The sequence below is a fragment of the Macrotis lagotis genome, chromosome 4, assembly GCF_037893015.1.
Source record: "Macrotis lagotis isolate mMagLag1 chromosome 4, bilby.v1.9.chrom.fasta, whole genome shotgun sequence".
Lineage (NCBI taxonomy): Eukaryota > Metazoa > Chordata > Mammalia > Peramelemorphia > Peramelidae > Macrotis > Macrotis lagotis.
Genome location: NC_133661.1, coordinates 51,397,093 through 51,423,572, shown reverse-complemented (window position 1 = coordinate 51,423,572; position 26,480 = coordinate 51,397,093). Strand labels below are relative to the sequence as shown.

The 26,480-nt window shown below is 39.2% G+C and overlaps 1 protein-coding gene across 4 annotated transcripts in view; it reads right to left on the bottom strand.

Moving 5' to 3' along the window:
* The window catches only part of SLC29A3 (solute carrier family 29 member 3), an 80,363-nt gene extending 54,459 nt beyond the window's left edge, over positions 1-25,904 (bottom strand). Inside the window, exons 1-3 of one of the 4 annotated variants that reach the window (XM_074232771.1) lie at positions 25,250-25,351; positions 21,737-21,894; positions 12,724-13,001 (exon numbers count right to left, since the gene is read on the bottom strand). In XM_074232771.1, coding sequence (XP_074088872.1) covers positions 12,724-12,957 — 234 coding nt within the window. In that variant the 5' untranslated portion in view covers positions 12,958-13,001; positions 21,737-21,894; positions 25,250-25,351. Of the gene's footprint in view, positions 1-12,723; positions 13,002-21,736; positions 21,895-25,249; positions 25,355-25,818 lie in introns of those variants that run through there. The other 3 variants (XM_074232772.1, XM_074232773.1, XM_074232770.1) reach the window with 3 other exon arrangements.
* Positions 25,905-26,480: the final 576 nt, after the last annotated feature.

Here is a 26,480-nt window from a genome sequence, read left to right as displayed (position 1 = left end):
GGATAAACAAATTTGGGATATTTGAATGTAGCATAATAACGATTACCACATGATGAATACCAAAAATGTCAAAAATAAAGAATAGATAGAAGTCTGAGAAAACAAACATACAACTGACATAAAGTAAACAGAACCAGGAAAATAATATTTCTGATAACTACCATAATGTATATGGAAATAACATTAAAAAAACCTAAACATTCTTAATAACCAAGCTTGAATAAGAAGAATAAATACAAGAATGAACAATTGTGATCTTTGCAAGGAGAAGGGAATGAGCTAGAGATATGAGGCATGGTGAATACTGTCAGACTCAGTTAAAATGTTGGTTAGTTGTGCTAAACTGATTTTCTTACTCTTTCATTTTGATTATATAGTAAAAGAAAGGGCTCTCTGGACTGGGGAGGCATTATGTTGGAAGATAAAGTTTATGTAACAACAAAGGCTAATGAAGATAAAATGTAGTCATACTATTACAACCCTGAGTTTCTTTGTATCTTTCACAATTTTTAAAATCTTTTGCAAGGCAATGGGGTTAAGTGACTTGCCCAGGGTCTCACAGCTAAGTAAGCTGTAAGCATTAGATGTCTGAGATTGGATTTGGACTCAGATTCTCCTGACTCCAGGGCTGGTGCTCAAGTCACTGAGCCACCTAGCTGCCTCTGCTACCTAGTTGCCCCTATACCTTTTATTAATGCAATCTAAGATTCTATTGACTCTTCTGCCTGCTATATCATACTGAACATATTTTGATTTTACAATCCACTAAAATCTTTGGATCTTTTTTTCATATAACCTATTACTCCAGTACACTTCATTCTGTATTTGTGAAATTCACTTTTTTGAACTGCAGTATAGGGCTTTACATTTATCCCTATTCAATTTCATTGTAATAGATTCTACCAATTTTTTAATCTATTGGGATCCTTTGTAGATTTGAACCTGTCATGTCATTACATTTTCTCCTACCTCAAAATTTGATAAGTATGCCATTTATTCCCAAGTCACTGATGAAAATGTTGAATAGCATGGAGTCAAGGACAGAGACCTTGGTTTAGAAAATGGAAATTGTCATCATTACTGACATTGGTCCCTTAATAACTACTTTTCAACAAACATTTATTAAGTACCGACTATATGCCACTGTCTTAATCACTGGGGATACAAAAAGAGGCAAAAGACATAATTTACCCTCAAGAACCTTAAAATTCAATGGGGAACAAATGACCTATATAGAGAATAAATAGGAAATAATTAGTGAAGGAAAGGCACTAGAATTAAGAAGGTCTAGGAAATAAATAAGGGGAGAAAGAGGGAGTTTTTTATAATAAAAGATAGTTGGGACTTAAAGGAAGCTATGGAAGTTAATAAGATGGAGAGTGTTCTAGGCTTATGGGACAGCCAAGGAACACCAACTTATCCATATAAGTGGTAAGACAGTTTTTCAGATACTCTACTAAATCTAAATAATTCACCTGATCTACTTTCCTTCTTTATTTCTTTTTCCTTCCTCCCTTCCTCCCTTCCTCCCTCCCTCCCTCCCTCCCTTCCTTCCTTCCTTCCTTCCTCTTTCTCTCATTATATACTAGTTCACATCTTCCCAAACAGAAGCCTTCCCTTTTAACAAGTCAAGCAAAATAAACCAAAGGCAACAACCAAAAATGAATTCCTCTTCTGTTTGTCTAGTCCATCACTGCTACCAAGACTCCTCCATTATTTTTTCAAAAATCACAAATATCAAACACACTGGCTAATTTTTATCTCAGTACTCTGAGACACTGTTGACCTAGACTTGATGAACTGAACTTACGAAGGCCAGATGGGAAGAATATTAGGCCACAGAATTCTATTTGTTCTTTCTTTGAACTCTGAAATCAGCTCTCCCAAAATTTTAAGTGTTTGTCAAACTTTACCTGACTATTTTTTCTTATGAAGTCTTTAAGAAGAAACTGTCAGTTTCTTCCAACCATTTTATTCTTTATGGGCCACTATCACTGGAGTCAGAGAACTTAAAGTTCAGGTCTGGTTCTATTATTTATTACCTTGTTTGACCCTAGGCATGTCACTCTGTGATTCATTGTCCTAATCTGCTAAAGGAAGGAGGGTGGACTACATGATATGACAGTCTCTATGGCTCTGATATGATTCCATGATTCTGGGTCTAGAATAGCTAATCACTATATTGTTTTCTCCATCTCTTGAATGAAGGATGAATCAATTGCTCAGTTTTTAGCTGAAACTACAGCATATGTCAGAAAAATTAGTCTCCCATCATAACTATTAAATCTTCATGCCAAGGCTATGATCTTTTTCATTAACTCCAGGTTTATTTCTTCCTTCTGGTCAAGTGGTCTGTTGTATATAACTTCAACAAAAATGGCTTCTCCATTTATTTTTTACTGATACGATCTTTATCTTCCCTCCTCTAATTCTTAGACTTCCTGAAATTGAATATGAATATCATTTCTTTTAATCTATTCTGTGAATTATCTATTTTATAGCCATATCTATTAATGAATCTCATCCAAGTTTCAGTGACACCTAAAAAGCTAAATTTGTCTCCTTGCAATAAGATCTATGAGAAGTGGTGAGGCATAGGAGGGCTAGCCCTGGAGTCAGGAAGACCTGTTTTCATGTCTTGTTTCTGAAACATTATGATTGGTGGACTATGGACACTTAACATCTCCAGAACCCTAAGCAACTTACAAATAAAGTGCTAACTTGAATTGGTAGAGAACATTTCCATACTGGGCATTCCCTAACTGATAAAAATCATAGGTCTGGGAGAAATATATACTTTAAATTGTTTTACCTATATTTTTATTCACATCTATACTATATTTTCCCATGGATAAGATGTACCCTTTTTCAAAAAATTTGGATTCTAAAAACTGAAAACAACTTATATAGTGGTCACAATTTTTTTACTTGTATTTCCCTGCTTTTTCATGCTTGTTCTTGCACTCATTTTTGTAGATGTTTTTTACTTGCATTTCCCACTTTTTCACTCTTGTTGTCTTTGCACTCATTGTTTTGCATTTGTTACTGGTATATTAGGTTACATCTTGTCACATTCTGCTCCAAAATGGCTCAGAAAAGATTTTCATTCAGTGCTGAATTCAAATTCAAAGTGATCCAGTTTGCCAAAGGGAATAGAAATCATGTTGCTGAATGTCAGTCTGAGAAAACAATCCAAGACTGGCTAGGGGAAGAAGAAACCCAACTGAAAACACCAGGGCAGGAGAAGACCAGGAGAGGGAAGGCAGCCAAATGGCCTGAGTTAGAGAGGCAATTGAAGCTATGGATTGAAGAACAAAGGGCAAGTGGAATTCCTGTGTCCACAAAGATGGGTCAAGCAAGAAGATTTGCTGAAGAAAAGGAAGTGACTGATTTCCAAGAAGGACACAATTGGCGCTTCAGGTTCATGAAACTGAATGGACTAAGAATGTGTCCATGTACCAGACTTGCTCAAAAAAGATGCCTGAAAGCTATGAGCAGAAGGTCCTTCAATTTCATGATGAATAAAATGACTAATAACTTTATGTAATACATTTTTTTCAAATTTTGGGCCCCAAAACTAAGGTATGTCTTATACATGGGAAAATATGGTACGTATGTATATCTCCATCCATGCATCTATCTATCTATCGCTGAGATTTAGGAATTTCATTGCTGTATCCCTTCTTGGAAACTTCTCTGCTAATATTCTTATTTCTTTGTTGTAGCTGCTATGCTTTATGTTATATGGCTTGGCATATTATACAGGTAGCTTTTTTCCTTCCCCTTCTATTGTCAGTGAAAGCCCTCTTGGTCAGATTTACAGTACTCTAAGAATCTATGTTTTTAAACCATCCTTTGTCAGATGTGCTTCATCCCTGGTCAAGAGCCTGTCAATCTTACATATTAGGCCATGCCTAAAAAATCCAAATCCCATCCTAACAGCTCTTAAGGAGTTATTTTCTTCCTATATTCTTATTTGTCCTTCTTCGTCCTAACCTTCATATGGAAGCAAGTTACCAAGCATTTACTAAGCATGTCCTATACTAAGTGTCAGCTGAGAACAGTCATAAAAGTAGAAGTAGTAAAAATCCTCCCTTTGGATTACTTCGTCTATTCTTCAGTCTCCCTGATAACCTAGAAGATAAAGTTTTTTTTCTCCAAACCTTTCACCTTTGGCTCTAATAACTTGTACTCTTTACATTTTTACCTGACTCTGGCAGAAACACAAACTCTGAATGCTCCCTGAAGGTCCCTGAAAAAATTTCTCTTGTCCTTCATATTTGCAAGAAATTAAATCCTCCACTTTTTTGTTCTATTTTGTTTTGTTTCAGTCTTGTAGCTAACTCGTGGCTAACTGCCATAGCAAACTGTCTTTTTCCCATGCCAATTTGTTAGAGACTCTGCTACTGGGGCCCCCTAGACAAAGCATTGTTTATAGCAAGCTTTATCCCCAGAGCAGATGCATGCTTGCTCAGCTGTCTTTAGTCCCTGTTAAAAGATTTCTGCCAAAGTTCTAATACAAGCAGACATTTTGAAATGGACCTAAGTGGAAATGGAACTTATGGTCCCTTCTCACCTTTTCCTTTCTTTTTTCTCCTTTCTTCACTGATCATATTTCTGACAGCTGCTCCCTCTTGTAACTTCTGCCCTTCAGTGTTCCCTACCCTCTATAATCAATTCATAATTGGAAGATCAGACTTCAATAAATAAAAACTACTTTTAATGAGCCTGCAATGGGGCCACCAGTTCAATGTAAGGAAAATGATCATATCTCTTTTCAATTCCACACCTACTGTGTGCAAAATAGGGAACTAGGCATTTAAAAATAGGGAACAAAATCATTATTATGGCTCATAAAAATTACCAGAAGCAAAAAATACTGTTCCATAAGTAAGGTCACAGAGAGATGATCAACTTATCCAAGGTCACACAATAATACAACATCATGACTTAACAAGAAGATCACAGTATCTTGACTTCTAGTTCTGAGCATCAGATAGGATTTTCCTTCACCTGGTTTTACTGCCTTACTTATTCTTGCTCCTAGTCACCCCTGGTGCTAAAATGTCCTTAGTATCTATGAGGCCATCATTTTCTTTTTCCTGGAGTCTGTGAAATGAGTTAAGGAAGAGAGATAGGGCTTAAGTGTTTCTTCTGTCTATCAAAATACCTCCACTGTGATCCTATGGGTCCTTGGTCACTGAGCATCAAACATGCTTTCCTTCCCCCAAAAGGAAAGCATCTGTCCCCAAAGAAAGTACCTAATGTTCCTCTCAAAGTCAATCATAGCCAAGGCACCTGATGGATTAAACAGGACAGCATGAACTGTCTTGATGAGTTAATCAGAGCAAAATGGAAGATGAAAACTCCTTGATCAACAGATGTAATAAGCGGCTGCAGTGGCAACATTCAGGTTAAAAGAAATCTCAGCCCATTTGCACCAGTTCTAGTGTTATCAGTATGAATTTAAACACTCAAAACCTGGATTGCACCAGCAGTTTTCTAGTTCATCCCTCTGCCTACAGGCAGAATTTAGTTTCAGGAGATTAACAAGATGAAGGGTACCTCAAATGTTGAGGAAAGACCAAACCAAGCCAAAGGAGGACTGGTTGGAGGAATTCGGGGACATCTAGTCTGGAGAAGAGGAGATCTGGTGATGGTCTTGTTGTATAAGAATGACTAATATATGGAAGAGATTTGATAGGTTCTTCTTGTCCCCAAAGGGTAGACATTACAGGGTGGTAGTAAGTATCAAGAAAGGTTTCTTAACAATGAGAAATGTCCCCAAATGGAATCTGATGTTCTGGGAGGTAGTGAGTTCCCCATCTCTGGAAGTCTTCCAGCAGTAACAGTATGAAAAATGAAGAAAATGAAGAAGCATTTATTTAGCACTTACTATATGCACTGCACCTTAAAGAGATCAGTATACAGTGATAAAGTGCATAACAGTTCTAGTTCTCAAAGGGTTTAACTGGGAGAAAGAATACATAGAAGGAAGTCTACCTGCCAAGTACTGACAAGATCTGGAATTCCGAATGGTGTGAAGGCAGGGCAAATGGAAAGCCCAGGGACCCTGAGGTTCATCCTGAGCTCAGAAAGGTCTGCCAGGTATAGATTGTAAGGCCTGGATGCTCTTCCATCTTAATAGAAAGAGTAAGGTTAAAGACAACCATCTCATCAAAGCTACATGAGCTGTCAAGCAGCTGGGTTAGGGGTCTGGGTGGGTCTAGGGGTCTTTTCACTGCCCAACCATGCCAGGCCATATCTATTCAGGTATTGATTTGAGACATTTTCCAATAGGATTTCAAAGCATTAGAATCTATGCTAATCTTTAGTTTCATAACTGCTATGTATCTCATCTAAATCCTCAAGCTTCCTTTAATTCTATTTTGGACATTCCTCAATGTAATGGAAAACATTTGATCATCAAACTCAGTCCAAGAACTCTTTGATAAAACATTCTTCAGTTTTCATGACTCTTGACTAACTAATCTTCCCTCCTTTTATTCTTCCTTTTAGACTGAGAGTCCAGTGACCGGTGACAAGAGACTCTCTGGTCTGTCTTTCTTCATCCTAGAATCAGGCTCTATTTTTGCTCCATATAAAGGTTGTCCCTTTGAGCCATATGTTTAGACTACAGGATCCCTTTTTTCCTCCCTAGCTTGGTTAGATCACTTTTATTTTGTATTGAAGCAGCTGAATTTTTCTTCCCGTCCATGAGGCCAGGATTTTGACTCTCATTTTAAGGGAGACACAAGTCTTCCAAAACTGCTCTCCTCCCAGAAACAGAGAATCTCAGAGTAGGAAGGATCCTGGATGCCATTTTGTCCAACTCTTAGAGAAACAAGATCACCATCTGTACCTCACCCAAATGGTCATCTAGTTGTTCTTTGATGACCTCTAGTGAGATGACATGACATCCTTGGGTAGTTCATTCTATTCTTCAATATTTCTTAATATTATGAAGTTTTTTCTCACATTAAACAGAATGAGTCCTTGCAAATATGCTTAGCAAACTGAATGAAGTCATTCATTAGTGAATCATCTAAGATCCTGTGGACCATATTAAACAACAACAGACCTGGGACTGACACTCCCTGCCCCTGCAGCCTCCACTGTATTAATATACCAAGTTGAGATTGCTCTCCAGAAAGGTAACCATTCTGAGTATATGAAAATTCAGTCAGTCCTCTACTCACCTCTTCAATCACTAGCTGATCTGGCTGGGAGGCCCCATGAAATACAGCAACTGTACTATGTATTGTAATGTGATAGAGACACTAAGATTTCCATTGGCTAAAATGCAGCATCAAATATTCAGCCTTTGTTGCTAACATGTAAACATAATAAAGGCAGAAATTTGGGGAAGACATTAGAGAACACACATGACTTCCCTCAGTCCTGACCAAACTTCATCTACATCTAAGCCAGAGATTGAGGTTGTATACAAGTAACTAACCATAAGGTAGTCAGATGTAATAATAATGATGATAATAATGAGGATAGTGATAATAAAAACAACTACAACAAACTGATCTCCAGCCCTGACACAGGTGTAAAAAAAGAGAAATCTACTTTTAACTGGAAGCACTTTGAGTGATTTTTATTAGCTGAGGAGGATGGCAAAGGCACAAGAGTTCTAAGTTTGCTTTTATCAGGCAAAACTTCTAGCCATTGTACCCTAGCAGAATAAAACTAAGATGGTTAGACTGTCCCTAAAGAAATTAGACTAGAATACAGTAGCAAGGAACAATGCCCAGAAGAGATATGCTGGCAGAGACAAGTGCCCAGAAAGGATTAAGATTAGTGAGAGCAGTATATGATATCAGGGACCCTTGTGTAAGATTCCTAGGCATTCAAGCTTTCCTTACTGACGGAATATCCATTTGTGAGATGGAATGTCTTATTAAATTATCTTCTTAAGAACCTTTGGTTTTAATTAATTGTGACCTTTGACTAGTGGAAAAAGTAGAAACACTGGTGGGGGCTCATGAGGAATTACTTTTGAGTGAATGAAAAGTGCCTGAAATTAGAGAAGTCCTTCTTGAGGATGCTACACATGACAGTGAGGTGCCACTCACTATTCTACAATCTCAATTTTTACTTTTTTTTTCCAGCCCTGGATCCACCAACCTATCCCAATAACCAAGGGGTATCTGTGAGAGACAATCATTCTAGAGACTAAGGTAAAGACATCAGAGCAAGACTGTCCCCTGAAACCATGTAAAAACAACAATTACAAGCAATTTTAGGTAGAAAGGTGGCATCTAGGAGGATGCAGGGAAAAGGGGCTGTAAGCAGACTCCCAGGTGATGCTCTGGTTCTCTGAACTGACACACTTTAGATTTCCAAAGAATCTGTATGCCCCATCACGTAGCACTCGTCTCTGGGTAAACAAGGGGGAGAGGGGGGAACCCAGAGCTAATCAGGCTGCAGGTGGTGAATGGAGACAGGAATCATTTGACTCCCTCCCCCATTTCCACTAAAAGTGGCCTTCAGGTGAGGATGTCAGATTAGCCAAGTCTTACAGGAAAATCAGGAAGAGGGTTAGAGCAAGCAAAGCAGGGGAGGGTGGCAGAAATGAGAAATTAAGTGAAGAAAAATGGCAGGAGAAACAGGGTGACGCACCAGCATGCTTTCTGCAGAAGGCTTGGCCCATGAATCGAGAGGTGACAAGTCTCTCATCTCGGATGCCAAAAGCCAGGGGCTCAATGCTGCAGCAGGTACTACATCCACACCTGCCAGCCTTTGGAAAAAAGCTATAAAGCATCACAGGAGGACTGTGGAATGTTAAATGCTGGGAACTGGAGAGGGTTCAACCTTGGAGAGCAGCAGCAGCAAATGTCCAGTTTACAAGAGGTTGGACCTATGGATGCTTTGTCCCTCTACCATACAGATGTATCCCTGGAGAATGGGGGTAGATGGAGGGAAGATCCTGAAGGCAGGTGCTACAGCCCCACACTCCAGGTCATCCCACCTTCCCCAGGTGAAGCTCAGGATTGTGGGGGATGGAGGGCCTCAGATGTGGGCCCAGCTGTAAGATCTGCCAGATCAAGCACAAAAAGGACTGTGTGTGATTTATGGATAATGGGCATGATGACAAAAAGGTGAAATGCCTTATAAATAAAAGCAAGTCATAAAACAACTAAGTCAACTTCAAGTTTCTATGGAAACTCATAAGGGTCATGTGGAACATGAAAAGGGGCGCATCCCACCTCCAAGGGAACCTCAACACCTCAATTTCCCTACCTGTAAAGGGTATTTCAAACACAGGGCAACATCATGCCACCAGACTGCACCTGGGACTTCATATGTTAAAGATACAAAGATGAGATGATAGCTGAGAATGACTTTGGCTCCACTTTCCACTTGTCTAGAGATACAACTTTTGCAATGGCAGACATTACAAAGATGATTTCTTGTGCTATACCAGAGTTTTGTCTTGGGCATCTTTGTTGTATACAGAGCATTCACCTTGTTCTTTTACCATGAGGGAAGAGAGGGGAATGAGCAAGGGAGGCAGAAAGACATAGGTTTCTGAGCCAGGAGGACATACCTGGATTCAAGTCCTACACTTAACACATATTAACTGGATGATTTTTGGCAAGTTAATTATTCTCTTAGAGGTTCCAGACAACTTTCTAAGACTAGAAATTGCTTTTCTTCAGTGTCTCCCCTATCTCGTAGGTATAAAATTGATTTTTTGAACCCATTTGTAAGTCTTTCATTTATCTTTTATAGAATTTCATCTAAATTTAGGATCAATGCTCTTCCAAAGGTTATTTTATTTTAAAGATTTTAAGTTTTACAATTTTTCCCCTAATCTTACTTCCCACCCCCACCTCCCACAGAAGGCAATTTGCCAATCTTTACATTGTTTCCATGCTATATATTGAACCAAATTGAATGTGATGAGAGAGAAATCATATCCTTAAGGAAGAAAAATAAAGTATAAGAGAAAGCAAGATTGCATAAGATATCTGGTTTTTTTCCTAAATTAAAGGTGATAGTCCTTGATCTTTGTTCAAACTCCACAATTATTTCTCTGGATACAGATGGTATTCTCCATCACAGACAGCCCCAAATTGTCCCTGATTGTTGCACTGATGGAATGAGCAAGTCCATCAAGATTGAGCATCACCCTCATGTTTCTTCCAAAGGTTCTTAACCCTTTTTTCAGTCACAGATTCCTTTGGTAGTCTGGAAGTCATGGTCTGGAAGACCATAAACCCCTTCTTATAATGTTTTAAATATATCAAATACAATAAATAAGATTATAAAAGAAGTTTCTTATCTTTATTAGCAAAGGGAACTTCTATGAATTTTCCTATGCCATTGATGATGAGGAGGAGGAGAAGGAAAAGGAAGAGAAATGGAGGAACTGAATGGGAGATGTGAAGAGAAAAGAATAAACTCCTTGTGCCAGATCTTCTTTCCAGGAAGAATCTAGAATTTCTCTAGATTCTGATGAAATGGATCTCAAGCTATCCACCCCTACATCCCAGCTTGGAACCCTTGCAAGGTAAATTTAAGAGTGTGAAAAATTCTAGATGACCTGAAAGACAATGATAAATCTCACAAAATGCTAAGTATTTTTCACAGGTATGAAAGCTGTCCACAGAGAACAGCTTCCTTTTATGAGAGGCCAAGATTCCCCTGAAGAGATGAACTCACAGCCCTACAGAATCTAAACAAAATCTGAGATCTAGAAGGAACTTGAGCAACCACCTAGTCCAAACCATAAATAAAAGGGAGGTTCACCACAATATATCTCCCAAAAAATGGTGATTCAGCTTCTTCTTGGAGACCTCTGAGTAGGGAAAACACTCTAGAAGCAGCTCATTGAACCTAAATAATAATAATAGCTAGCATTTACATAGTATTTTAAGTTTTCAGAGCATATATATATATATATTAATATGTAGAATTAATACATCTCACTTGTTTCTGAAGAAGAAGCTACTGTATCCCTATTTTCTAGATAAGAAAACTGAAGCTGATAGAGCTTATATGACTTACCCAGAGACACACAGCTAATAAGTATCTGAAGTAGAATTTGAACTCAGGTATTCATGACTCCAGGCCTGGCACCTATATGCATTTCTTTGTAACTTCTATCCATTCTTCCTGGTTCTATTCTTTGAAGCCAAATGGAAAAGTCTAATGGCTACACTGCTTGAGAGACCCTGAATTTCTGAAAAACCACATTTACATTCCTTTCTCTCCTCTTCTTCAGGCTAATCATTGCCTTTTGCTTCAGCTAATCCTCCTATAGCATAGACTCAAGGCCCTTGACTATTCAGTTCATCCTTCTCTTGTCCTTCCTATTCTCCAGTTTATCTCAGTCCCTCTCAAACCAAAGTACCAAAACCTGAACTAAATATTCCAGATGAACTCTGACAGAGCAAAGAAAAGTGGCACCCCCATTCCCTTCTTCCTGGAAGCTATGCTTCCTCTAACACAACCCAAATCATGAGCAATTTTGGCTACAAATCAGCTAATGACTCACTTAACTCAATTGTTTTCAGTCTACTAACACCCCCCCAGAACTGTTGTCTAAGTCTCCTCTATCTTGTATTTATGAAATTTATTTTTTGAACCCATGTGTAAGACTTACATTTGTCCCTTGTTGAATTTTACCTTTTTAGATTCAACTCAATATTCTAGAGCAGGGATTCTTGATCTTTTTTTGTATCCTGGACCCTTCTAACAGTCTGGTAAAGACCATGAACCACTGCTCAGAATAATGTTTTTAAATACATCACATAGCATTACAAAGGAAATCAGTTATGTTGGCAAATATAATTTAAATAATTAAAAAAAATAAGTTCATATAGCCTAGGAAAGGAACCTTTAACTAAATCTCTATCTTATATTTTAATATTTAAAATTTCATATGAACATTTAAAAAACAAATTCAAATGCCCCATTGATCTTGAGATAAAAGAGATAAGGACAGCCAGGAACTCATTAGGGTTCCTCAGTATTTCAATGTTCAAGGATGAGAAAAAGGAGCAGAGTTAGAGACTGCTGTTATACAACTCCTTCTCCCTAATTCTTGTGACTTTTTTATGCTCAGTAGCTCCTATTTCCTCAATTTCAAAATCTCAAGTGAAAAAAGGAATAACTCCTTATTGTCCTTCCTCCCCTCTACTCAAAAAAGAGTTAGGAAACTCTGATCTAATCCAATCTCGTTCTTTCATTTCATAGAGAGGAAAAGTACAGGGTCTAATGTAAAGAGCATTAGTTTTGGAGTCAGAAGACCTGGGTTCAAGTCCAGACTTTCCCCACTTGACAGCTATATGATCATCTTCCAGTTATTTCACTTTTCCAAATCTCAGCTTTCTTCATCTATAAAATGGGAAGAATAAAACTTGCACTACTATCTCACAGGGTTACTGTGAGGAAAGCACTTGGAGGAAAAACATTACAACACCATATAAAGGGAAGCTCCTAAGAAATGGTAGAGTTAAGATACAAATCCAGGTCTGGGGACTCCAAGTACATTACTCCATGATGACTTCAAATTCAGTTCTTTGTTTAAACTTGGGTTCAAATTTCAGCTCTGCCAGTTAAGGAATCACTCCATTCCAAACTGAAATCTGTGATCCTAAACTATCCTAAACAAACCAGGATATTTAGAGAGAAATTATGCTTTGAGCTCCTAACATGTTACTGTTCTCTAGCCCACCAATCACCTCCTTGTAGATATGAGAATGTTACCTGAATGTCTGAGGCTCCTTGGGAAGAGCAGTTCTGCAGTTTGTACATCCAATATTCTTTTGCAGTGACAAAGAAGTTCCAAGGCAGCAGGGAACCAATCCCCATGCTGAAGAAGATGATGTAGGCCCCATGGTAATGATCATGAGGCTTGGGGGCATTATAATGGCTTCCTGGCTGACCCTCAAGCAAGGGAGCCTGTTCATCTGGTGGAGGACTGTTTGAAGTTTTGTACATGGAGTTGGAGCTGTGGTAAAATCCATCTTCCGAGGCAATGGCCACTATTGGGAGACAGAGAAAGTCTTATGTCAGAGTCAAAAAAAAACATATTAGGAGTGTTAGAATTACATTGATCTTAAGTAACCTAATCTCAGAAAACATTGTAAAGGAACTACCAAATAAAAAAACAATTCCTATGTCTAATGGACTTACAGGAGGGTATCAAACTTTAAAAAAATAATATTTTACCAGACCTCCATGTGCTTTAGCATAACCCTGAGGAAACACAGAAACACCCCCACTGGCCTCAGCTCATGACGGATACTAGCACTAGGATTCCAACACAGCACCAAGGAAGCTGCCGGACCCCTACAGTCTCTAGCAATGCTGGCCACCACCACCCTATCCCAGCAAGGCAGCACCAAACAAGAGAGTCCTCCATAGCCCCCAGGGCATTATCAGTGCAGCACCAGTAAATAGTCTTGATCTGCAACCCCCCGGTCTGAAATACTGCCCCTTCCACCCCAGGAACAGGACTCAAATTTAAAAGAAAGGGAAAAATATAAAAAAAAATGAGCAAACAGCAACAACAACATAACCTGACCACAGAAAGCTTTAGGTGACAGGGAAAGATCAAGACACAAACTCTGAAGCGGATAACCATGTCAAAACACCTATGGGCAAAATTCCAAAGTAAAATGGAAAACAGTCTTAAGACTCATAAAAAGAACTCATTGAAAAGCTCAAAAAGCAGCTTAGAAATTATATGAGAAAGGTAGAAAAATTGGGAAAAGAAATGAGAGTGATACAAGAGAATTATAAAAAAAAAAGTCAACAGATTGGAAAAATAAGACAACTGTTTAAAAAGTAGAATGGACCCAATGAAAAAGGAAGCACAAAAGCTAACTGAGAAAAACAACTTAAAAGTTAGAATTGGGAGAGTGGAACCTAATGACTACATGAGACAAAGAATCAATCAAACAAACTGAAAAGAATGAAAAAATAGAAAAAAAAGTAAAATACTTCATTGGAAAAAAAACTGACCTGAAAAACAGATCTAGGAGAAATAATGTCAGAATCATTAATCAAAAGGAGGACCTGGACAACATCTTTCGACAAACTTTCAAGAAAAACTTCTATCCTAGATCCAGAGGGCAAAATAGGCATTGAAAGAATCTACTGATTACCTCAAGAAAGAATCCTAAATTAAAAACCCTAAGGAAGATTAATAGCCAAATTATAGAATTATCAGAAAAAGGAAAAAATACTGCAATGTGCCAGAAAGAAACAAGTCAAATATCAGAAAGCCATAATCAGTATTACACAGTTGCAACATAAATGGATTGGGAATCATGAAACATCATATTCCAGAAGAACTAAGACTAAAACCAAGATCATCTACCTGGCTAAATTAAGCAAAATGCTTCAAGGGAAAAAAATGATAATTCAATAAAATAAAAGGATTTTAAGCTTTCATGAGGAGAAAACCGGAATAAAACAAAACCAAAAAAAAAAAATGATCTCCAGTATCAAGATCCAAGAGAATTCTAAAAGAGGGAAAAGAGGAAAGAAAACATAAGGAATTCAATGAAGTTGAACTGTTTACAGTCCTACATGGGAAGATGATACTTGTAATTATTAAATATTGTACCACTAATAATATAGCTAGAAAGAATATTCATAGGCAGAGTGTGCAGGTATAAGGTGAACTTGAGGGAATGACATAAAAAATAAATAAGGGATGAGAAAGAGGAATACAGTGAGTGCTGAAGGAAGGGAAAGATAGAATGGGGTAAGTTATTTCACATGAAATGTGGAGAAACCTGTTACAGTGAAGGGGAAGATGGAAGGGTGGGCAGTGGGCATTGGTTAAATCTTATCTCAATCAGTATTGGCTCAAAGAGGAAATCAGATGAATATAGAAACTTATCTTACCTAACAGGGAAGTAGGAAGGGAGGAGATTAAGTAAAGGTGGGGGGAAGGGAGAACTGGTAGAAGGGAGAGCAGATTAGGGGAGGTGGCAGACAGAAGCAAAATACTGGTGAGGAGGAAAAGGGTGAAAAAGAGGAGGAATAGGAGGAAAATAGGATGGTGGGAAATACATAGTAATCATAAATGGAAATAGGAATGGGATGAATTCCATATAACAGAAGCAGATGGCAGAATGGATCAAAAACCAGATTCCTACAATATGTTGTAGAGACACACACAGAGGAAAGGTAAGGGTCTAGAGCAGAATCTGTTTTTCTCCAGTTAAAGCAAAAAAAACCCCCCAAGACCAGGGGTAGCAATCCTGATCTCAGATAAAGCAAAGCAAAAGTAGATCTAATGAAAAGAAATAAAAGATATCATTGATAATGAAGTAATATCAATACTAGACTTACATGAATCAAGTGGTATAGTATCCAAAATCTTAAAGGAGGACTCAAATGAATTATAGATTGATGACTAAATCAGAAGTAGAAAGTATTAAAATTGATCATTTTAATTATATTAAATTTAAAATCTTTTCAACAGACAAAGCAAATGAAACCAGGATTGGAAGGGAGGTAGGAGGCTATGAAACAATCCCTAAAGCAGCTTTTTCTGATAAGGGCCACATTTCTCAAATATAGAGAAAACTGAATTCATAAGAGTATGAAACATTCCCCAATTGATGATGTGAGATTTTTGGATAAAAGGATCTAAGCAATTCTTAGGCATATGAAGAAGTGCTCTAGATCACTTTTTGTTAGAAAGATTCCAATTGAATGGGGCTCTGGGGTGTTACATCACCTATCAGACTGGTTAGTATGACAGAAAAGTAAAATGATAGATATGAGAAAATTGGGACACATAACTGTTGGTGGAGTTGTGAGCTGATCTGGCCATTCTGGAAAGCGATTTGGGCTATACTCAAAGGGCAACCAAATTGTATATGCTGTTTGATCTGGAAGTGCTGCTGCTGGGTCTAGAACTCAAAGAAGTCATGGTGGGGGGGGGATCTATGCATGCAAGAGTAATTTTAGCAGCCCTTTTGCAAAATGTTGGGGATTGGGGAAATGCTTATCAGTTGGGGAATGGTTGAAAGGGCTGTGGTGTATGAACCTAATGGAATAGTATTGTACAATGGGAAATGAGCAGGTGGAATTCAGAGAGACCGGGGTGGGGGGTGGGGGGGACTTGTAAGAACTGATTCAGAATGAGGTGAGCAGAACCCAACACTATAATGATCAACTATGAACTATTCAGTTCTTCTCAGCTCTTCGATGAACCAAGACAAGTACAAAGAACACAGGAGGGAAGGTACTGTACACATCACACAGTTAAAGAACTGATGGACTCTGAATGCAGATCAAAGTGTACTTTTTTCACTTTATTCTTTTTCATGGGATTTTTTTCTCTTGATCTGTTTCTTCTTTCATGACTGTGACTAAAATGGAAATATGTTCTACATGATAGCACATGTATAACCTATTTTAAATTGCCTACCATTATAAAAGAGAGGAGGGGAGGGAGGGAGAGAGGGGAAAAAGCTTGGAACTCAAAATCTTGTAAAAGTGAATGCTAAAAATGGTCTTGATGTGTAATTGGGGAAAATCAAATTTTATTAAAATAAAAAATAATATTTTGGTTTTCCCCAATTACATGAAAAGACAATTTTTATCATTCATTTAAAAAAATGAGTTCCAAATTTTCTACCTCCTCTTCTCACCTTTCCTCTTCCACCCATGGTAAGCAACGTGTCTATCAAAATTTTAATGAACATTTAATACCCAAACTGTACAAATTACTTTCAAAAAATAGAAACAAAGCACCAGGGAAAGATAAAATATAGAAAGAAAACTATAGACTAATATCATTAATGAACATTAACTCAAAATTTTTAAACAAAATCCTATCACTCTACAACAATTTATCCAAGAAAGCATTTATTATGATCAAGTGGAATTTATATCAGGGATACAAGGATAGTTCAACTTTAAAAACAACCAATATCATACTAAAAATCATACTAACAATCACACTAAAAATCTAAACATCAAAACCCACACAATTACCTCAAAGGATACAGAAAAAGCCTTTGACAAAGTACAACACTTTTATGCAAAAAACCCCTATAAAACTTACCATAGAAGGTATCTTTATATCATAAAAATATCCATCTGTAATCAAAATCAAATATCATAGAGATAGGGATACACCAGAACATTTTCAGTAAAGAGAAAAGTGAAGCAGGAATGTCTATTCTTCCCACTATTATCGGATATAGTTTTTTTTTTTAGGTTTTTGCTAGGCAATGGGGTTAAGTGGCTTGCCCAAGGCCACACAGCTAGGTAATTATTAAGTGTCTGAGATCACATTTGAACCCAGGTACTCCTGATAAAGATAGGAAAAGAGGAGATAAAACTATCCTATGATAGTCTTCTCCAGGAAATGAGCAAAGATACTAATTGAGACAATTAGTAGCTTTAACAAAGTTATAGACTTAAAATATAGTCTTGTGACCCAATAACATTTCTATATAATAACAACAAAGCACAAGCAACAATAATAAAAAGTAGTTACAATATGTATAAAATATCTGAGGGATTTATCTACAAAAGGACACAGAAGACTTGTATAGATTCAATTGCTAAGTACTTCTTAAAGAAGTAAAGAACAATTTAAATAGCTGAAGGAATATTCAGTACCATTGGTTAGGACATGTCAATATAATAAAAATGTCAGTATTTCAAAAATTAAATTATACTTTTAGTGCTCTACCAAGGGAGATTCCTTATAAAGTTTAATAAAATAATAATGTAATTCATTAGGAAAAAAAGATCTGACATTTTAAGGGAAATGATAAAAAGAAGTAAGAGCAAAAGTGAGAATAGCACTTCCTGATCTCAAACTATATAATGAAACAATTGTCATCAATACTATCTGGTTTTGGAGAAAGGATAGAGAGATCAATAGAGCAGACCAGACAATGAAGATTCAGAAACAACAGAATTCAATAATCCAGAGTTTGACAAAGTTGAAGACATAAATTACATAGGGAAAAATTCCCTATTCAATTAAAAAAAAGTTGCTGGGAAAACTGAAAAGCAGTTTGGCAGAAATTAGGCTTAGACCACCACCCAATATTAGGTGGCTAGATGGGACAATTAATAGAATGCTAGACCTGGGATCAATAAGACTCTTCTTCCTAAAATCAAATCTGGCATCAGACTAGCAATGTGACCCTGGGCAAGTCATTTAATCCCATTTGCCTCAACTTTCTCAAAGTTGGAGAAGAAAATGGCCAAGCACTCTAGTACTTTTGTCAAAAAAAAAAAACCCAAAACTCAAATGATGTCTCAAAGAATTGAACATTACTGAAAAATAACTGAACATTAAAAACACCTTATATGATACTCCACAGTACATTCTAAATGATATGTGACCTTAATATTAAAGATGAAGCTATTTTAAAAAATCAGAAGAGAAACATCATACATGTCTCATAGCTATAGTTAAGAGATACTTTTTTTTAGGGTTTTTTTTTTTGGCAAGGCAATAGGATTGAGTGGCTTGCCCAAGACCACACAGCTAGGTAATTATTTCTGAGGTCGCATTTGAACTCAGGTCGCCTCCTAAGGGCCAGTGCTCTAGCCACTGCACCACTTTGCTGCCCAAGAGATATTTTTAAGAAGAGATAGAAGCAATTACAAAAAGATAAAACAGTATATTTACCTACTTGAAACTGAAAAGCTATGGCATAGACAACATTAATGCATTTAGAATTAGAGGGAGTGGTAGAATGGGAACAAAAATTTTTATATAAAATTTCTCTGATGTAGGTTTTGTATCCAAGATAAAAATACATATGTTTTTAATATGTGTTATACATATATATGTATATGTTATTCCCCAATAGATAACTGGTCAAAGAATATGAACAAACAGTTCTCGGAAGGCCAAAGAATTCACAAACATATAAAAAGTGCTCTAAATCACTAATAATAAGAGAAATGTAAATCAAAATAATTAAAGGTTTCACATCACAACTTACTAATTGATTAAAATAACAAAAAATGGCAATAGTCACTGTTGGAAAGGTTGTGGGAAGATGGACGTACTACTATATTGCTGGTGTAGCTATGAATTGGTACAACCATTTTGGAAAACAATTTTGAATTTTGCATACCCTTTGAGTCAGAGATTTCATTACTGGGCTTGGTGTATCCCAAGGAAGTCATTGATAAGAAAAAAGTCCCAATATACTCTAAGTATTCAAAACAGCACTTTTTTTTGTAAAAGCTAAGAATAAAGGGAGAAAAAAATAGATGCCATCAATTGAGGAATAACTAAACAAATTGTGGTACATGAATGTAATTGAATATCACTATGCCATAAGAAATGATGAATGTGATAAACACAAAGAAGCACTGAAAGATCTCTATGAACTGATGTAGAATGAATTCAACAAAGCCAAGGAAACAATATTAGCAAAGTAAACTACAATAATGGAAAGGACAACTCACCAAAAAAAAATCAAAAGTAAGTATAACAGGGTCAGCTAAGTGGTGTAGTGGATAAAGTACTGGACCTTGGAGTCAGAAGGACTTGAGTTCAAATTTGACTTCAGTCACTTACTAGCTGTGTGACCCTTGGTAAGTCACTCAACTCCAATTCCCCCCCCCCCAAAAAAAGGAAATGTAACAAAATAAAGTTAAAGCAGTACTAGATTGAAGAGATATGAGAGGATGCCCTTTGTGGGGTGGGAGGTCCATTTCTGTTATATATTGCATATATTCTTAGACTTTATCAAAGTATCAATCAGTTTTATTGATATTTCCCCCCTCTAAAAAAATTACTATTTGTCTTATGGGATGACTCTTTGGAAGGGAAGGAGAAAGGGGAGGGGTACTTGGGGATATTATGATGATATGAGAAAAAAATTTCAAGATAAACTTCAATTAAAAAATATTTACACAATGATTCCTTACACATAACTCTCCCTTCCCCATCTCTGTGTGATTGTACAAGTTATTCAGGTTCAAACCTGAAATGCACTTTTAGACATCTTCATTTCCCTTCAACTTCAAGTCACATGCCTCCTGCAGGAAGCTTGTCCTGATCCAATTAGATGCTGGTGTTTTTGTCTAACAATTACTCTGTATTTATTCTGAAAATACTAACATTATATATATATATATATATGTATATATATATATATATATATATACATATATATATATATATATATGTTATTTCCCTCCTGTAGAATGCAAGTTCCTTGAGGGTAGGAATTTTTTCATTTTTCTCTGTATTCCCCATGCCTAACACAGATCCTGACACACTGGCATTTAATAAATGTGTGTTAACATTGAATGATTAATTGACTTTCAGAGGGAGTCAGGAAGTTTTTGAAGTTTAAGACGCATAGCTCAGATTCTATTACAGCAAGGTTTTAAAATTTGGAATGATGTGAGAAAGGCCACTAAACCTTTCATACCCTCTGGGACAGAGATCTCATTACTAGATCTATAGCTCAAGGTATTCAAAGTCAGAAAAAGAAGTCATGTATGTCAAAATATACCTTGTTGCCCTTGTAGTAACAAAAACTAAAAAAAAAAATCAAAAACCTGGAATTTAAGTCTTCACCAAGGATGTGAATAACACTTAAAGAAATAACAAAGGGTGAGCCTCCTTCCTATCCTAGCCAGGTGAGCTCTCCTTGCTTCTCTCACCTGGGCAGCAGCCGCCCTTTCATACTGTTTGTCCTAGGAACAAATAAAGCTTTGCCTGGTGTTCAGAGCTTGTTTCTGTGACAGCATGTCTCTTTTTGTGATCCATACAGCAACTCACTGCTGAAGCTTGTAAAAATATCTATTTTTCCATAAAGCTGAAGATGGGATCCCCCTCAGTCCCTTCCCTTGTTCTTCCCTGAAACAAACCCGGGTCACAAGAAAAGCCAGAACAGGTGAGACAGACTCACAATCACATCATCAAATTGGACAAAGTTGGGCTGTCTTCATCTGGTGAGATAATCAGCTAAAGAAAGAGAAGCCTGGGAGATGGCAGGAAACAAATGAAGAGCCCCACTGGGGTGATCTGACCCAACCTGACTAAGAACTATAACACATAACTCTATGGCAGCAAAACAGACTGGTCCAGATGCAGGCAGCAAGGTGGTGGTGTCAGCATTTCTATTTTAAACTCCCCCACTTCAGCACACTCCAAGCTCAACTGCAACTTGCCGAGATCTCCTGAAACCCCAAACTCACCAGCATGGATTGACTTTTAATATCATTTTAAAAAGTCATTAAGCAGTTACGTTCTGAATCATACAGGACAGCAGGGAAGAAACAATGCCTTGTCCCTAGACAGTCCACCACTAACTCTGGGCAGGGAGAAAGAATAAAGGGACAACCTAAGGGGCTCACTTAGCACCACATCCAAGCCAAATTTGGTGTCTTTCTTGTCAATTATTTTTGGACATGTGGAGAAAAAGGTTGTTAGGGTTGAACAAGTTTCTGAAACATGAGCCATGGAATATTCTGTCTCTCTGCCTGCCTCTCTTCTCTTTCTTTTCTCTTTCTCTTCTTTGCAGTCCTTTTTCTCACTCTCCTCTAAATTTTGTCTTTCTCCCTCTTCTCCCCTCTTCACCCTCCTCTCCCCCCCCCTTTTCTATTTTCTTTCCACTCTCCCCCTCTTCTTTCTGTTCTTTTCTGTGTCTGTATCTCTTTGTTTCTTTCTCTCTCTCTGTCTTTGTCTCTCCCTCTCCCATAGACCAAGGTATTTTAGGTAGAATGAAACCTTACCACACTTTAGAAGTTAGCTTACCAGCTTCTGGATGGGAAAATGAAAAAAGACAGAGGTTGACCACAAAAATGAGGAACAAGAGATGAGCTCCCAAGAATAGTCACAAGCCATAGCTTTCTCTTGGCTTTCTTTGAAGGGTTTGAATCATGTAGAGTACAGATATCAAACATTCAAATACTCTAAAACAGAGTTAAATGAAATTGGGAAATATTTAGCAAAACAGATAAAAATACAATAGAACATTTTACATTTGTGTCTAATTCTTCAGGACCTCATCTGGGGTTTTCTTGGCAAAGATACTGGAGCAGTTTGCTATTTCCTTCTCCAGTTCACTTTTGAGAAAAGGAAACTAAAACAACTTTAAGTGATTTGCTCAGGGTCACCACAGGTGGTATCTGAGGCTGAATTAGAACTCATGTTTTCTTAACTCAGGATCCTCTACTCCATTCACTGTGCCACCTAGCTGTCTGTTAGTATGTAGTTTTTCTAAGTCAACATGTGATCTGTAAGGATCCTATATACAGTTTAGTGGCTCTCATTTCAGCCTGAATTTGATGCTTCTGATATAGAGGAATATTAGACTGAGAATTAAAAGGCCTGAACTCCAATAGAAACCTCTGACACTTACTTCTCCTACTGCTCCAGTCTCTTTACCCCTACTACAGCCACCCCTCCCACTCCTACAACCCTATATTATAGAGTATCTTAGTATCTTTTTTTAATGTTTTTTTTTAAAGTTTTTGCAAGGCAATGGGGTTAAGTGGCTTGCCCAAGGCCACACAACTAGGTAATTATGAAATGTCTGAGGCCAGAATTGAACTCAGGTACTCCTGACTCCAGGGCTGGTGCTCTATCCACTGTGCCACCTAGCTGTCCCCCTTTACAGCATTCTTCATCTCTATAATGTATATTTGTTAGCTTCAAAGTCTGATTGGTTTAGTACTAAATTTTCATCAATAATATCAACAACAAAACAAGAAAGCAAGCAAAATAAACAAAAACTTCAGCCAATTTACAAAAATAAATGACTTTTTAAAAATCACTTTACTTATTATAAAATTGTATGTATGTATGTGTATGTATATATATATATATGTTATATGCATAAAGCCTAAAAGTTTACAAAGCAGTTTATATTATTGAACTTCACAACTCTGTGCAGTAGTTACTTTTTTCTGAAAGAGGAGAAATGGATAGGGAATTCAGACATGTGACTTTCCTAGTATGGAAACAACCTCTGCCAGTACAGATCAGTCTTAGAGACTAGCCAGGAGTGCTTATGATCATGTTTGGTATGGGTCAGAGTTAGGATTTGAACCCAGATCCTCCTGAGTGCAAGGTCAGGAGACAGTCAACCATTTCTAATGCCTTCAGAAGGTAAATATTAGTATCACTATTTGACAAGTGAGGAAACTGAGGCTCAGCAAGAGGGAGCACTTGCAAGTGTCCAAGACCCGGCTCTTCTATAACCTTTGAGCTTCAGCTTCCTCCTAGGTCCAAAACTGAGTTTGAATGGTCTCTGAGTTCTGCTGTCCCATTCTTCTGTGCCCTTATTTCCTGAGCAATTTGGGTTCAACATTCAGGGGTGATCCCTTTTCATACACCTTTTAGCCAGCCTTGATACACAGAAACCACTACCATTTCTGCAGCAGTGTAGACCTCAGGGGTGGCGGGGTGGGGGGGGGGGGAGTGAGGAAGGTACTAAAATATATATTTTTTAAAATAACAAAGCAACGAATGACAGATGCACCTGGAAAAAGTTCTGCTCAATCTTTAATTCTTTATCCAATTTTGTATGAGCCACCTGCTATGAATCCCTCACTGAAGTTTCCATCACTACTGTAGCTAAGGGGTATGGAAGATAGAGCATGGGGCCTGGAATCAGGAAGTCCCTAGTTCAAATCCAACCTCAGACCATTCCTAGCTGTGTCATTTAGCCTGTTTGCCTCAGTTTCCTCCTCCATAAAACATAGATAACAATAGCACAGAAATTGTTGTGAGCATAAAGGAGATTATTTGCAATATTTGCCTCAGTTTCCCCATCTGTAAAATGAAGATAATATCATCACAGGATTTTGTGAGGATCAAATGAGATAATATTTGTAATATTTGCTTCAGTTTCTTCATCTGTAAAATGGAGATAATAATATCACAGGATTTTTTGAGGATCAAATGAGATAATATAATATTTGCTTCAGTTTCTTCATCTATAAAATGGAGATAATAATAGCAAGGAAAAAAAGGAGTTAATATTTGTACAATGCTTAGCCCAGGGTCTGCCATAGAGTAGAGATTATATAAATATTAGCTCTTAATTAGCACCTGAGGAAGAAGAGATCCACATGGGCAAGGAACCTGGAAATGATACTGTTGTGGTAGAGATAATCAAAAGGCTCTGGAATCAAAAGTCCTGGATTACTAGTGTTAACTTGACTAACTCTGGCCTTCTTGTGCCTCAGTTTCCTCATGAGATAACTCTTATCTCAGAGGATGATTGTGAGGATAATCCAAGTGAGAAAACTTTGAAAAGCAGCAAGCATTATTAGCAAGGGGAGGCTATTATTATCCATTCTGAAACAATGAGGTGAACGCTGTGAGCCACTAATTACAGTGGCCTGCTCTTTCTACAGTCAGACCTCTGGGATGACCAGGGGCCTGCTTAAGTCCTTCTTAGGATCAGAGTTTTAGACTAGAAGGATCTTTAGATGTCTTCCAGTCCAATTCCCTCATTTTATAAATGAAGAAACTGAGGAAACAAGGTTAAACAGTTGCTGTTGGCAGAGCTGAAATCTGAATCCAATATACTGAGTCAATTTCCTATTCACTCCCCCCCATCTCCCCCAGACCCAAAGTTGGTCTGAAGGAGCACCAAGACGCCTACTGGGTGGGGAAAAGTGGGGGGGGGGAGATGAGACTATAGATAGGTGCAGAGAGAGGAGGAAAAAACAGAGATAGGAGAGTGAGGGAGAGGGGCACAGGCAGGGAAGATGGGAGATGGGAAAGTGAAGAGACAGAGAGAGAGAGAGACAGAGATAGAGATGGGGTGGGGGAGAGAGAGACAGAGGGAGAGAGAACAGAGACAGAGAGAGACACACACACACAGACAGAGAGAACTGAGAGACAGAGAGAGACACACACACACACACACACACAGAGAACTGAGAGACAGAGAGAGAGACACACAGAGAGAGAGACAGAGAGAACTGAGAGACAGAGAGAGACACACACACACACACACACACACAGACAGAGAGAACTGAGAGACAGAGAGAGAGAGAGAGAGAGAGAGAGAGAGAGAGAGAGAGAGACAGAGAGACAGAGAGAGCGCGCTGAGGGAGATGGGGCGCGGGCCGGGCAGCAGCCCCGGGGCCGGGGAGGCCGAGGCGGCGGCGGCGCGGGGCGGGCGGCCGTGAGGCCCAGGCCCGGAGGAGGAGGCTCGGCGGCCCCGGGCCCCGCCGCCCGGCTCGCGGCCGCCCCGCCGGGGTCCCCCGGGCCCGCCCCGCCCTCGGGGCCGCGTCCCCCCGCCCCACTCACTGTCGCTGCCTCCGGTTCCGCCGCGGCTGCTCCCCGGGGCCGCTGCCGCCACTGGGGCCCCGCCCGGCCCGGCCTGGCTCCCGGGGCCCTCCCCGGCCCTCCCGGCTCCTCCCTCCGGCCCGGGTCGGGGCGGCCTCTGCCCGCCCCCACCTCCCCCCGCAGCCCGGGCCCGCCCTGGGGGAGCCCGGCCCGGCCGCGCCTCGGTCGCTGCTGTGCCAGGCTCAGCGCCTCAGTTTCCTCCTCTGTAAAAACTGATTAAGGCCCCAGTACGGGTCTGGCCTGAACTGAGACCTGAAGAGACACCGACAAAAGGCCCTGCCCCGTCCTCGGAGAGCGCCCCCATGTTCCGGGGGCTCTTCCAGCCCTGGGGTGCAGTGTTCTAAGGCCTAAGGCCCTCCCATAGCGGGTGGCTCTGCCCTTCCCCCCTTTCTCCCCGCTCCTCGCACCCCGCGGCTAAGATCACTTCCAGGCCTGGGTCTGCACGTTCTAGGCCCAGAGCATTGTTCTAACTTCTTTCACTTGGAACCTTCTGGGTTCTCTGTTCCAAGGATTGCCCACCTCACACCCACCCCAGGCCCTGGACCTTTCCGGCTCCGGTGTTCTATGGTCCCAGCTCCAGCACTCTGTGCTGCCGGCTCCCAAGCTTGCTGCTCTGACCTATGTTCTGGGCTCTAAGCTCCCTCTTCTGTCCCCACCCCCACCCCACGCTTCTAGGAATACACAGAGCACTCTGCTTCGGAATCCTAAAGCTCCAGGGCTGACGCTCCCTTCGTCCAGCTAGCTGCCCTTTTCCGATCCACAAGGTTCCAGATCTGGGTTTAAGTTGGGTCCTCGTTGCTGTTCAACGGCACAAACAATACCAGTACCTGTACCTCCTGCACCTAGCCCTGGGCCTGACCATCGGGCTCCCACATGGCTCGAATAACAATGGCTTCTGTTTTGGCCAGAAATGCTTCAGTCAATCTAAGACCTGGGAAAGACCTTCACTTAAAAAGGTCAAGTTCTTCCACTGCATCCAGGCCATCTCCAGTATCCTGATCTCTAATGGGCCCCTGGACTCAGATGGTTCTGGAAGACAAAGTGGAGCTGATGACTAAGCACAGCATCTTCCTCACTCAAGTACAATTCATTTGCAGGCCATGGCATCACCTTCCTGGTGTCCTGGCCATCTTGGACAATAAGGATAAACAGCAGCAACATCAACAGAGTCTGACAGATGATGGGAATTTAA